Source organism: Phoxinus phoxinus (assembly GCF_949152265.1).
Source record: "Phoxinus phoxinus genome assembly, chromosome: 14".
NCBI classification, from domain to species: Eukaryota; Metazoa; Chordata; class Actinopteri; order Cypriniformes; family Leuciscidae; genus Phoxinus; species Phoxinus phoxinus.
The window spans coordinates 7,531,067-7,546,726 of NC_136889.1; the positions used below are offsets into that span (position 1 = coordinate 7,531,067).

Consider the following 15,660-nt stretch of genomic DNA (forward strand, 5'->3'; position numbering starts at 1 on the left):
CAGTCTTTGCTTGTGCAATGTGATTTATGGTGTTGTGCAACAGCCGTTCATCCAAATAAAAGATTACTGGAAGTTGCCAAACTACACACTCCTGGGGTATTTCTCTTTTTTCCAAAAGAAATTAAAAAAAATACCAGCAAAACAAAATAAATTCATGAGTACCTAAAGAAAAAACATTTTTTTTGCTTCAGGATACCATAAATGTCATATACAGTGAGGCTCAAAGGTCAAGACCACTAGTGAAAATCTTAAAAGAGGGGAGAAAAATAACCTTTACAAACAATTCTTACCCAACCCCAAAACTTTTAACGTGTGCGTGTGATTGTGTGTGACTGTGGTCCCCATGAGGAAAACAGCTAATAAATCATATAAGTTTTTTACTAAATGTAAAAAAAAAATCTGTGAGGGTTGTGTTTAGGGGTATGGTTAGGTGATCAAATATACAGTTTGTACAGTAAAAAAAAGAATTATGTGTATGGAAAGTCCACATAAAACATGGAAACCCACCAAAGTTTTCTATTGCAAAAAAAAAACCATTTTAAAATATTTTTTATATTTTAAAATGTAATTTATTCCTGAGAAGACAAAGCTGAATTTTCAGCATCATTTATCCAATCTTCAGTGTCACATGATCCATCAGAAATTATTTGAATATGCTGATTTGGTGCTCAAGAAACATTTCTTATTATTACCAATGTTGAAAACAATAGAATGTTCAAAATAATAGTTATAACATTATGTCATTAACAATGTCTTTGCTGTCACTTTTGATTAATTGTATGCTTCCTTGCTGAATAAAAGTGTTAATTTCTATCAAAAAACTTTTGAACACTAGTGTAGAATCTGAAATACCGGTATTCCTAATTTATTTGCCACATGACTTTCATTTGTTTTTGTTTGTTTTAAAATTTTCCAAGTTTAGAATCCCATATTTTAAATGTGGCATCATACTTTTGCATACTTCTGTATAGTACAGTTATTAAAAGACAAATATATATATATATATATATATATATATATATATATATATATATATATATATATATATATATTTTTTTTTTTTTTTTTTTTTTTACGACTACTGTGCATGTTCATCAGTTATGGCAGTGTTCTGACCTGTATCTCTGATAGTCGTCTTCATCTTTATCCATGCTGACCAGCTGGTTGGGACAGGCCTCATTTCCCAGAAGGCTCAGGTATTCCAGGGCTGGCGTCACTTCCACCAAATGCTCCAGCAGGGCCTCGATGTCGGTGAAGTGTCACGGGGCAGAGGTCAAGGAATCCAGGCTGTTAATTACATTAGCATTTACTCTGCGCTCTACCCTGGCCTAGTCAGCCAGCACAACTCTGTCAAATTTACCGAAACTCTTTGAAGGAGCTCAATAGGCATTATGCTTGAGAATACAAAGAGCGGGTAAATTTAAGGGCGAGATTTTGGCATTTGCTGCGAGTTTTGGCTCTTCTCTTCCCCCGTTCCTCTTCCCATTTCCTGGGTGGCTGGGTGCAGAACATTAAAAACATTGACAAAATGATGGATGCCTTGTGGTAAAAACAGTTAGTGACTCCCTAAGCCATGGACACCCCCTCCCCTTCACCCAGCACAGGGAAACAAACCGCCACTTCACAGCAAATTCATCACTAATACATTCACTTCATTGGAAAATGGTGCCCGAAACGTGTCAAAATACAACCACACTAATGCAGCACTTGAATTTCAATGGCAGCAGGCCACTACAGGATGTAAATAATTGGCCCATTAGCATGTGCAGACCACTTCACAGCAGAATTTGGGTCTGAGCTGCTGACACTCTGTCGGAGGAGAGCTGTTTGGAGAACAGAGGGTGAGGCTGCGTCATTATTATGTAGATGGATAGCATCCAGCGACAAACAGCAGAGCATAAATTTTCGTCAGGCTAGCACATTTACTTTTGCCATTTATTTCTCTTTGCATCTCATCACACAAACTAAATGTAATGTGTAGTAGTGATGTAATTGCTGACTGTCAACAGCCGAAAATGTGAAATTTCCAGTTTGGCTTCAAAGATTTACCTTTGGCGTGTGGTAGCTGGTACATTATTCTGTTAGCTTATTAAACAGCTAAAGCTATACTGGAAAAATGTATGAGGTTAAATGTTGGTCATTTAACTCTGTTTGCTTTGCTTTCTGGTCATGTGACTCTATGCTAATATACTGTAGCTATGATATGGGTCATCTTGATACGATTTGTTTCTTAGAAAATGGTCTAATGGGGCTTTATCTTTCAGTCATGGGACTGTACTGGATATTTTGTTTTGCCTCTCCTCCACTAGAGGTCACCATGGCACAAACTCAAGTGAGTTTATCAAGCAACCCCATTAGACAGGAGCTCAATTTAACACAATAACATAATTTAAAGAAATAATGTGTAGCACAAGGAGATACACTGCATTGCACTGAAACCTGAAACTCACCGCATTTCCTGTCATTTTGTTCAAGCATGAACTGAAAAGCAAAGCTTGAGAAAGGATATTTGGTTCTTATTGAGCGTAAGGGTATGGAGCCGTGGTAACCTGGGCAACCGGAGGTCATTTCCGAGAAGATTGTTGTCCACAATCAGCTCTTCCAGTTGGCTGAACGCTTTCAGGCCTGTCAGTGACCTGCAATGATAAGGCAAGAGAGGAAAAATGATATGGCCCTAAATCTGGGCAGCCATTATGTGCAGAAATAAATATTTCAGGCGGGCCCTTTCACAGGCCGGAATAGTTTGGGCTTGGGACTGTCAGGAGAGTGAATGATAAGAATTAGTGGCGCTAAGATCCCCTGGCATGGTGCGGCATCCTTCACACGCTGGCAGTGTGAGTGATGAGGGTCACTCGTGAGTAGCCAGGATTCAAAACAAAAGGGCTTCAGAAATGCAGTGTGCGGGATGAATTTGTCAATGTCTTGTGCCTTCAGGCACCCAGCTTTGCCTGACCCTAACCCTCCATTCCCAAGATAAATAACTCTGTCACAGTTCACCTTCACTCCCCCAACACAAATTTAACTCGTCATCCATCATTTTCCCAGCTCAACTATAATGCCTAGCCACAAACGGAATGAGTACAACTTCTGCAACTTCTCAGATGAGCCGCTTACAGTTAAAAACAACTGCTTTTAGGGGGGAAAAGTTGTACGTTTCTCCCTTTATTCCCCATTGTGACACCTAATCCCCACAGACGCGCACGCACACCGTCCCCAAGGACTTTCTCTCTGTCTGGGTCTTTTCCCCGCCCTGTGCTGGCATAAACATGATGGAGGGTGGTGCTCAGGGTAATGTCGGGGCCTTGCAAAGTTCATGACGCGGATGGTGCATAAAAGCCGGGGTGTGTGTTTCTAATCCTTCAAATGGCAGAGGCTGACAACCTACACTGTTAATGTGTCCACCCTTAGTTAATTGACATTTACGTCTGTCAGCGTCCTTGAGCAAAGAACAATTAGATGGCAACATGATGCTAGTTTTTGGCGCTCTTATGGGGGAAACGAAAAAAATAACACCTGCATATCATAATCTTATGAATTTGTTGTCGCAAGACTTTTCGTGGTACAATTGCGTGGGAAATCCCATGGCAATCTGGGAAGAGCTCACAGGAGTAAATGTTGATATCTAGCCAGGTGTCTGTCTTTGAATGACACCCAAATATTGTAAATCGGTCCTGCCAATTAGTCTCATAAAACTCTCTGTTGTGTTGTGCAAATACCTCACTCTTATCATGTAGAACATGGCTGATGAAATGTTATGGGCTTTAGAAGAGAAAGAAAGCAAACATATAAGCAGAGAGCCAAGAACTCCGACCACAAGAGAAATACGTTCTATTTGTGTAGTCAAATCGCACAAAACTGCACGCATACAGAGAAATGTCCCTGCTCGATAAATGAAAGCTGTTCTGCGAGCCCCCTCCACCTGTTTGCCTCAGCTGTATCTGGGCGGTTGTAATGTTATTAGCCGCTTAGTTAAGAGGCATCCGCGCGTCACAGGGGGGTTGCTTATTAATTGTTGTTTTCGTGTCACTACCGCTGTGTGCAAAAGGTGATTTAATCAGTTAAATTCACAGCCAAGGGAGCGGCCAAATCACATTCACAACAACAAACAGGGATTCAACCCTAATTTAACCACAACACATTGTGCCTAAACGTTTGTGCTGCCGTTTTATACAACATCTGTACAGTGCAGAAGGGGAAAACTTTCGAAATATGTTGTTAACTGAATGATTAATTGCCACACGCTCTTAAAAGAACAGCTCACCAAAAATGAAGAGTTATGGTTAGGATTTAGTTTCTTGTAATTATGTATAATTTACTGTTATTACTATAGAAATTAAATGTAGTAACGTGCAACTTCGTCACCTTAAAATAGTGTTACCATATATATATATTTTTTTATTAACTCTTAGGCAGAAACAGCTTCAATACATTTCAAACCCCATATCCTTCTATTTTGTCCATGATGGAACACAGAGAGCTTTTTTTTGCCAAGAAAAAAAGAAAAATCTTCATGCAGCTGTTTTTCAAATGACAACATTTCATAGTTCATATTCTTTCAATAAAAGTGTGCTATAATACAAGACTAAAGGCCTGTTCACACCGAGGACAATAACTATAAAGATAATGATAAAGATATAGTTCTAAAAAAATCGTTCTCAATATTAAAGAATAGCAGAGTTCACACCACAGCTATGACGATAACAGCACAGAGAAATTATGTCAATGGAATCACTTTCAGAACGATTTTATCCATCTGATGGACGATTGACAGCCAATCAGAATCAATCCTGCTATAATGAGCTCGAGCATTTAAAGTGACAGACAAGCATGCGCTTAAAATAAAGTGGATGCTAATACAGTTATATTTATAGTAATTGTTCTTGGTGTCAACGGGCCTTAAAACTTGGTGTTTGTTTATGGTTACACATTACTGTTGTCTTTGTTACAGTGTAATTATGCATTTAAGTACCAAGTAATGTTTATTAACAACATATTATAGGGTTAGGTTTGGAAATAGGGTTTGGTTTAAGGTTATAAGTTGCATGTAATTATGCATGATATACTGTTATTACAAAAGTAAGTACATGTAACATATGAAACGAGGACTAATCTGAGACGAATCGTATAGACTGATACTTTATGCCAGTCAGAAGAAAAAATCCTTAGTCACTTTGATCTGTCCTCCACAGAATAAAAAAACAACAACTTGAGGGTGAGTAAATCTTGTGAAAACTGAAATAATGTCAATACACAAGCAATCTAAAACTCAATCACACACAAAACACTCTCAGGTAGGAACTTCTCTGACTCACACCTCGTCCCCATGGGGAATCCAAAACTGACTGCACATTTTCACCACCATCTTCAAAGTCACACCACAATGAAAGAATAGCACAATGCAGAGAGCGCCGTCTGATCTAAGGCGAGAAGGAGAGAGATGGACGGGAAGACACGAGAGTGGGAAAGAGAGATAGATTTAACGAGCCACACCAATGAACCCACTCCTTGTTAAGATAATTATGATCAAGCTCATTGTCACAGTGAATATCTCAACGTGTTTGCCAGTGCAGCGTGTCTGGCTCTATCTTGCCTGAGTTAGCAAATGGCTCGCAGACCCAGCTGCTAAACAACTGCTGCTGGAAAAACACATGATTACACATCATAAATAAGGTGACCGAATGATCATGATACAAATTTAGGACAGGTCAGAGATGGCTTGGTGGATAATGCAGACATTACAATGTGCCAGTGACCCCTTTTTAATCTCCCATTGAGTTATTTACAATATTTTTATTCAGAGTTTGTAATAAAAATACATGTTTACATTAAAATTGGATAAATCTGATATTTTGACACATTAATCACATTATTTGGACAATTGAACGACAGCCAGGGTCCAAAATTGAATCTCGGCAAGCACCAAGTGTGCTAGTGAGTAAATGAAATGAATTAGTGAGAAACTTTATAAGGAACCAAAGCATAATACATTGTTTGAGACAAACAGTAAGAATGATGATCAAGCCCTTGCTGATGTAATAGGCACAAACAATCAAATCAAAAACACAATGTTTTTTTGATTGTACCCATCTTTATCTAGGATTATTTTTTTTCATAACTCCACGAGGCGGCACATTTCTGGAAACCTTCCCCTCATTAAGCCAACCAAAATGAAAAAGAGGAACAACATCATGGTGTGTTTTTACATTTTTGTGACATGTTTAGTTTTACTGAGATACAGAGACTAGCTTGTACATGATGTGGCTAATTATTCGGACAAATAACATCCTGGCGGTAATTCTTGCTCGTCAAATTGGGATCTCTTGTAATCCCATTATTAAACATAATGCCTTGAATGAGGAGGGGGAAAATACTGACAGGGAAAGTCGATAGCATTAAAAGAAGGTCAAACGATTCGATTATTACCAAAGGTTATGTTAAAAAAAAATCCTGTGTAGATGGTGACAGTTTGCTGACATGTGAAACAAGCGCTCGCTGAGAACGTCTGCTTCCACGCCTTTTCAAACGGCCGCCATGTAAATGCTGTTAGTCAACCTTTCAAAGCCAGGGCCTGTAAAACAAATTACTATGCAGACTATCCTCAAAAGAAGCCAAACAAGAGGACAAGAGCTCAGACAATGACACAGAGATGGCTTGACAGAGATGGATGGATCGATAGACAAATACTAATGCGGACATGCTGATTGATAAACTGCTGCTGACAACAGGGGAAAAAACACTCTGTGATTATTGGTTGAAATGTCAGTCACTGCAGCCATTAGTCAGCCAGCTTTCACAGGTCACATGTCCAGGGAGGGAGAGACAGAGAGAGTACGAGTAAAGAGAATTCAGATACACCTGCTGAGGTTGAGACAACCAAGTTAGCAAATAGCGCTAACCGCAAATAACATATTCTTAGACACAGCACTCATTCAAGCACACTCGCACAGCCTTTGTATTCCGAGTCTGTGTTCCAGCAGTGATCCCATTCAGCAAAAGCCTCCTTCTGTATGATACTCCCAGCTTTGATATTTCCCTTTGCTATGGCCAATAATTCCCTTGTTTGCTCGCCGGTTTTAAAAGGCCTTTCTCTTCTCTGCTCTCTTTTTTTGATAGTGTGTCTGTTCTTGACGGAGCAGCTCTGATCATTCTTTGATATTAGTCTCTCTCATATCCTCGGCTCCACAGTGTCACCCATGTGTGTGGAGTCAAAACTGGGTCCCAGAACAGCCCAGGGTAATCTAGACCGTACATATTTACCAGCTGATCTGCAACCAGCACCACAGCTCGGTCTCAAAGTATGGTCAAAAGTGGATGGCTGCCCGGATCCCGTTGTTTTGGATCTTTTCCTGTGTGTGGATTGAAATCTGACTTCGGGCCTTGTTTTAAAGTTAAAGAGGGGAGATTTAACATCAAAGCGGTCTCCGGTGCGGGAAAAGTAATGTTTTTATTCCGAAGAGGCTGCGGAGGCTTGGGAGTGACAGGCAAATTGACACGCTGTTCACAGGGCAAAAGATAAATGTTTGATGAATTGGCCAATCCGGTTGGAGTGATGGGCTTCATATGTGCATAATGGACTGGCTGCCTGGCAGTTCTGATTGCCTGCCAAGATAAGAAACTATAATGAATGAAAGAGGGAAGCAGGGCTGTAAAAACAGGGATTGGACTGGTTTGAATAAATGTAAAAAAACACGAAGAAAGAAAAAATGCACATGACACCGCCGAAGCTGTCCATCAGAGGACATGACAAACTCCTCATCGCACGGAGAAAAATGAGTAAATCAACTATTTCTCAGAGGATGATCTGCAGTTGTGATAAATGTGAGGTAGAACCCCACATCTGCCTATTGTGTCATTCTCAGAGTTTTTTTAATCAACCTTACACCCTTGAATATGATCTTGACACCAGCTTCATGCAGAATATATGTGCCAACGGAGCTTAGATGCACCCCTACCTTCAACCTGCATGAAATTCTGTTTTCAATCTTCAAAAACATGATGCTTCGGATGCAGCGGCACAATAAATCTTCGATTTGGCAGTATTAGGCAACCATTATCTGGCTTAATCTCAGCCCCTCCAGTCCGCCTGACATCAAACATGTCACCAGCCCTAGGGTGGCAGCAATTTACAGATCACATGTGTAAGGAAATGGGCTTGAGCTATGTTGCAATTTACATGTGTAAAAGGCTTATGGAGCAGTCATCCTGCAGTTTTAATGGGGACGCCCACTGGTTGGGTGATTTTCTTCCAATATATAATGTACATTTTGGCTTGTTATTTACGTGGATATTCACAAACCTGCAGTGCATAATTTGGCTCCATTTAACAACACTATCATTACAGTACTTCGTATTACACATATAAATAACAAATAGTTATATAAAGAGCTAAATGCTAGTGTTTTGGAGATAAAGAAAAAAAAACACATGGGGTTTCCATGAATAAATCGACATGAATAAAAAGTATTTAATTAGTCTAAATTAGAGGGTTGTAAGAGAAGAAGGTCACTTAAAGGAATGGTGCTGCCAAAAAATATTGGAATTTACAGATCCTCATGTTGCTTTAGCCCTTTATTTTTTCTTAAGCAATTTGTTCAAGCTTCTGCTATAGAAACAAGGAATTTATATGGTACAGTCAAGCTTCAAAAAAGCATATCATAAAATGGCATAAGAAGTCTTGAATGGACTACTTTTAAGATAACATTATGGTTTTGTGTTGTCCTTTTTGGAGCTTTTGGCCTTTTGTAAATCACATTCCACTTTCTTTGTAAGAGCAGCTTGTACGTTCTGAGCAACATCTTATTTTGTATTTCACAGAAAATATAAAACAAAATGGGGTTGGAAGAAAGTAAACGACACAGTGTTTGGGTCAAATACTGTACATCTTTGAAGGAAAAAAATCTGTGATCATTTACTCACCCTCATTTGATCATTAACTTTAGCTCTGTGGGAGAAAAAGAGAATTCTCAAAATATCAACAGAAGAAATAAAGTCATACAGATTTGGAACGAAACAAGGGTGAGTAAATGATAACAGATGATATTAAATTTTGGGTGAACTATCCCTCTGGGGCAGCCTCTGGACCGGGCAGTGGTGTGCTGGGTTAGGGTGGGGTTGGTCTCGCGTAGCCAGACCTTCAGACTGACGGCAGAAGGTCTGGACTCCATAGCAGCTTTCATTGGCCAAGGACCGCCCAAGAGGACGTTTGACTGACATGTAAAGCAACCACTCACAGTTTGTTTTGTTCTCTGTTATGTTTAGGGGCATGGAAATGTAAAGTCGATGTCTCTACATTAACAGACCAGCGTGCATCTAACAAATTATTCATTCAAGAAGATTGTGCAAGTTTACTGCACCAGTGGCAGCATAAACTTCACATACTTCTTAAAATCCAGCATTTACAGTAGATCCTGGTAAGCGCTTATGGTCACAGTTGTAAACACGACAGCTTTCCTCTTCCATAAGGGGGTTTGGTATCACAACAGCTTGTTTCCAGGTGGACCGTTAAAGAACGTGACACACACGTCTCCAGGAAATCCTGTAGAATTCAGATGATGACTTCAAAACTCCTGAAGTGGTTCCCATTTTGTGTGCCATATGCATCTGACGTTCAGCCAACGGCCCGTGGGCGTGACGTCTGAGGCTGAGACCAGGGTGGGGTTGAGTCGGGTCGGGAGGGGGTTTTCGACCAGAAGGAGGAGTGAGGCTAGGGATGAAACGCCTGGTGAATTATAGACTGCCTCTCAAGATTCACAGCTCTCAGTGGTAGGAGGTTAATATTCTCACATGTCATTAGGTCCGCTGGCTCGGCTGACGGCTCATTGAATCAGGCAGCAAATGATTTCCTCATGCGGCAAAGGACAGCACACTTCAAAGGGAGAAGGGGCTGAGGTCAGAGCCGCTCCGCTGTGATTAATAGCCCCGGATCAGTCGAGGTTGGCCGTAAGGTAAGAATGTGTCTGAGGCTTTTGACAGAGCTGACTCTTTAAGCTGGGTTTGACCCCCGGCCCTGGCAAACTTTGTTTCCAGTGCCAAGTCTGACTGACCTGATGGGCCCTGTCAGGGGCAACCTGGACTTCATGAGCTGAGCTGCAACGTGCACAAATCACCTTGTGTTACAGAGTACTGAGGGTGTCTGTCCAAACGCTGTCTAATCACTTACCCTCGCTTCAGTCATGCAAAAGGCACAACCTGTACTTCAAAGGACAGCTTCTGGAACAAGCGTGTGTGTTCTTTGGGTCAAATGTACACAAATTGAAGTTGTCTAAATTGACCAGCAAATCATTTTAACTGACAATACAGAAATCTAAAGCAGTTCAGCACCCATTTTTGGTCATTATTATCGTGGGAATGAAAACAATCAAATCAATGGATACGTTTTCTTATACTAATAAAGAGCAGGACTGACAGTAAGACTGTCAATTTCAGAGACACTGCAGAGACTACACAACCACAGAAATACCACAGTATAAATTGTAAGAGAAAGTATTGACTGTTGCAGATGGGTGCTTCCAATATAGACAACTTCTTGGATTACAATGGGATTGGTTTAGTTTTGACACATCACAACATTCCAGATGTGTCCAGTGTAAATAGTGTGTAAATAATGGTTGTTTACTGTTGCCAAGCAACATTGCAAAACAACTATGTGCCATCGCAAGTGTGTTTACATTGGCTATTTTAAAGTAGTTTCAAACACAACTCATCCAATCAGATTTATAATGTATTACTGTTTTAAATTGATCTCAAGGTGTAATGTGAAACAGCTGTTTACACACTGTTGTCAAACATATTTGTTTATTAGTAGTAATGTTATCTTTTGGTTTGTGTTGATGAAGTTCCGAATAATTATGGACAATAAACATTTATGCATTGAATTTCCGACAAACTTATATATTGCTATTACATAAAATTACACGTCACTCATCACATACTCTCCTCAACTCATTAATGTATTAAAAAATTATATGTAAAATTAGGGGGTTAAAGGCATCCCACTTTGAGGCCTAAACTTTTCTGAAGACCAAACAACAACAGCATTATTACACCAAAATCATTAACACCATGTAAAATCGAGATGCTATTCTTAAGATTAAAGAAAGAACAGAGCCAGCCACTTTATTTTGGAAGCACTGCAGCGTAACTTTATATGGGTCTCCTGGTAGAGAAATGGTCGACACCATTTCTCTTCATGCCTCATGGCCTCCCTGTCTCTGGTGCAACCCAGTTTCTTTAAACGACACCACTGACTGATTATACCTCTCCTCGCAAAACAAATGCATTCTCCCTTTCGTACCGCTGCCCTGAAAATCAATTCTATTCTTTACAGATGGCACCATAGTCATCTGCCATCACTGTTTATCTGCGAGGGAAATTAATCTTAAGGCACTTTGCATTTAGATAAATACCAAAAAAGTTAAATCAATGACTTTGAAAACGATGAAAAACTGGGGGGAAATAGTATCAAATGCTAAAATATAAAGAATGGCAACCTACATGTAACCATTAGGCATTTGCATTAGCGGAATTACTATGAGTAAAAGAAAAGTTCAGTCTTTATTCTATAAAAATAAGTGGTTTACATATTTCAGTTATTGCAATATTCCAATAAACATTATAATCCATACACATTCTCTCTTGTGGAAATACTGCATATGCTTGATTGAGCCATATATTTCAATTTATTTTTGATTTTATTTAATTAATTCTGCCTAGTAATTTAATCAACACATTAATTGTCATTTATGCCCTTGTCAACAGCACACAAACACAGTGAACTGTAACATGTTATCTGCTACGCTCATTTCTTTTAATGCTATGAAAACAATCATTATCGAAAGGGAAATTTTTTTCATAATTACTATTTGTAACGATTATTACTTTTGTTCGGACATGCACATACATAAAAAGTGGGTATTCTGTTAACAGTCATATGCCAGCTGTCTAAAAATCATAATACTGACTTAATCCGGGTTAACGTATTTACATGACACAATCATAATTGGAATAAAAATTTTTTTTGCAATATTAATTCAATTTTTTTATGTGCATGTCCTAAAGTTCAAGCATTTGACTGGAAGGCACAAAGCACAGATATCTGGGGTTGAGGCCGTTGTACTGTCAAGCTGCAGCCCTGTATGCTTGAGCATCTATCTAATAGCAAATAATCACTACCTTGCTGTCACTTCATGGCAAATGATCAATGACACTTGATGGATGACCCTGTCAGGGGCCTGCCCGTGGTCTGCATCACTCCCATCCCCTCTCACAACCACATGAGACAGCCATGATTCCGTGCCTTATGGCCAACCACATATTCCTCCAAAAAAGCTTTCATTTCACTTTCTCAAAGCCATAAATGAGGGGATCCGAGAGAGCGAGAAAGAGAGAGAGAGGAAGGAAAAGCAGTCTTTATCCAGCCGATGGCCACTGAGAAAAGAAATCGTAATTTTTCAATATTAGAGGGAAATTAAATCATCTGATGATCTAATTGGGAGGATTACGGTCCCCCACCTGTGCTGTCACTCTCTGGGGCCCCATTACAAGGCCCTTATTAGTTTTTACTTGGCAGATTAAAATGCGAGCGCCGCAATCTTTGATCTCTCACTTGCTGACACAAATCCTTTCAAGCCCCAACATTTTCTGCTGGGTAATTAATGCTAATTAAAAGGTTTCAAGCAGTCAGTGAGCGCCGCTCTTCTCCCGTCCAAATTGCCATCAACTTCCCCTATCTACGGATCTGCATGTCATGCACATTTCCTCATCACACACAGTTTTATCGCAGCGTCTATGCAAACAACAAATTATAAACTAAATGTAGGCAACTCGCCAGAGTGGTATCTTCTTACAGAGCATTTGCAAAATATAGAAGCCTTAAAACTAAAATAAATAAAAATAGAGCCACGCCACACATAACTTATGGGTTTCAAGTCGATTCTCCAATCTCTAATTCACGAGCAAAATGCAGAAATGATGCTAGACAGCTTAATGTATGTTTTACATACTTTGAAGCTATAAAAGGATTTGTTTATATAACTGTCACATGTGAATGCCGCCTGTCTACGATTTATGTATACATTGAAAAATAGGATAACAGAATTAAAGTTAAGAATTGTACCACATACAAATAACCAGTACAGATATTCCAGTTAAATATAGGCTAGTCTTTTATTTCTGTTAAGTAAAAGTATACGCAAATAAATCTGCTTGTAATTAAATGAAGACTGGTTTGATTTAATTGCAAGTCTCTCTACATTGGCAGTGCTTTGAAACCACTTAAATATATGAGGCATATCCACCCTGACTCCATCATCACTCACTTATTATGTTGTAATTAGCTGTCGCTCTGCCATATCATTATGTAGCTCAGTAAAGTGTCAGGTATGAAGATGTCTCCTCCTGACGAGCAAAAGGCAATATCATTATACAATGCTACAAAATGATAATTACATTACTTCTGCATCAGTACCAACCCTATGTGATAATTAGACGCATATTCAAACCAATTAAACTCCTGATGCAGCCTGTTTTCCCCCTATCAAACATACAGTTTGACTTCTCCAACGCCCTGTCACCAATGTATCACAGGAAATGTTTCCGGGACTCAGAATAACCTGTGCACGTAAGGATGAAAAAAGGGAGGTAAACAGCGATCATCACCATTTTATGTTGTGAATATAAATCTGAGCTAATTATGAACATTGCATAATTCCTATTAATCAACAGATAACTCACCTTAAAGGGATAGTTCATCCAAGAAAAAAAAGGAAAGAAAGAACAAGAAATTCTGTTATCATTTACCTTCAAGTCATTCCAAACCTATAAGAGTTTATTTTTGGAAAGGCAAAAGGAGTAATTTAGCTGTTATGTCCAAGCAGCTCTTTTTAGTAAAACTGGACAGCTGTGGTCAATATTTACTTTTATTGTATGGAAAAGAGCAGCTCGGACATTCTGTTTAACATCTTCTTTTCTGTTCCACACCAGATAAAAAAAAGTCATAATGGTTTGTTAAGACTTTTCATTTCTGGGTGAACTATTCCATGAATTTAGGTGTGAGTGTCAGTCCAGGAGCATGTCAGTCTACCGTGGTTGTCTTGAAGGTCAAAGGGGTCATACATGATTATTGAACATTATATTCTTAGTGTTACAGCACTTTTTTAAAAACGTGTAACCATCCTAGACATTGATTTTATCTTACATCAATCAGATCTAAGAGGAAATAGGAAGGCCTCTTTTTCATTTTCAGATGCCCTCTCTAATAGACAGGCATGCCACTTTAAAAGAGGCACGTGATGGACGATATATGCGATTTCAACTGAAGTTCAGTTTGATGTAAGATTATTCTCGTTCTCTCTGCCATTGCTTCATTACCTTAGAAAAGGCAGGAATCATTAAAAGAGGCAAGTCCAGTCAAATCTCGGCATAATTCTATAGAGTTGAACAGCTGTCAACATCATTAACCATCATTTCCCCAACTCGCTTCATGACTTATGAAGTGTTCTTTATTGTGTAATGATCCAAATCTCTTACAAAATCACCCTCTTCAAAGGCCCCTGGGACGTACCACCCATGCAGCCTGCCGACATGTCAGAGGCAAAGATCAAATGAAGCTCAGTAATTAGGTACTTTTCTTTATCTTACAGTCGCCTGTTTACTTCCAGTTTCAGGTGAAAGTCGCATAGCGGTAAAGCGAGCGTGAACAATCAGTGTGTGTTAACGAGCAGAGGAATAAGGTAAAAATGTCTTTGATGTCTTTTGTAGTTCAAAAGCATTACTGGGTAATGATCTCAGACAGCTGAGCTTGAAGAACGTAATGTAAACACTGGCCACGTGAAGGTTTAGAGGATCACCAAAACAGCTCGTGGACAAACCTGCTGTAATACTTTAAACTAGTGGTTGGGCTATACAGGATTTACATTTTACACTGGACATCAAGTGGAGACAAAACACTATTAACAAAATTGTTTACCATACAAAAAAAAAAAAAAAAGCTTGAATAAAAGACATGAAATTGGATGGATAGAAATGAATATTAATATATATATATACCACTATCCCCCCACACACTAAAAAATTAAATCAAACATTAACATTAAAAGTGTTGTACACAGTGACGCAACACAAACAGTTTTCACCCTCTGGAAAAAGGTTTTCTGTTAGTTTGAGATTCTCTTGGATTGTATGCACAGCATTTGACATTCACAACAAAATATATGGGAAGCCATAATTGCTTCTGCCTTTTGAATAATGATAAGCCTATTTATTTTGCTGTCCTAATTATGCACGATTACACATCCACGTCCCTATCAGAACAGAGTCAATAACCACTAGTTTCGAGTATCTCAGCCGATTCCACATGTACTGTTTGAGTAATGATTGAATGATTCCATAAATATATGCTACACATGAAGCCATGACAAATTAGCCTGGGAGATGGTCACAATGAAAAATACTCCCTGTATTTTGACTCGCTTTGTGTGTGTGCGTGTGTGTGTGTGTGTTTATCTGTCCGTGTGTGTGTGTGTAGCCTCCTGCTCAGCAGGGGCGTTGAGGCAGTGCCGCAGGGGTGATGCTTCTCAGGGGCCTGAGGACCTACAGTAAATCTTCAAACAATTTAGACAAACAAAAGGCCACTGCGGCAGGAAAAAAGACAAGGAAAAACAG

At 39.2% G+C, this 15,660-nt stretch overlaps 1 protein-coding gene across 2 annotated transcripts in view; it reads right to left on the reverse strand.

The window, feature by feature from the left end:
• The window catches only part of lrmda (leucine rich melanocyte differentiation associated), a 253,183-nt gene that overhangs the window by 92,635 nt on the left and 144,888 nt on the right, over positions 1–15,660 (reverse strand). For both annotated transcript variants that reach the window (XM_079635402.1, XM_079635401.1), the window contains exons 3-4: positions 2,510–2,636; positions 1,117–1,256 (exon numbers count right to left, since the gene is read on the reverse strand). In XM_079635402.1, coding sequence (XP_079491528.1) covers positions 1,117–1,256; positions 2,510–2,636 — 267 coding nt within the window. The remainder of the gene's footprint in view (positions 1–1,116; positions 1,257–2,509; positions 2,637–15,660) is intronic.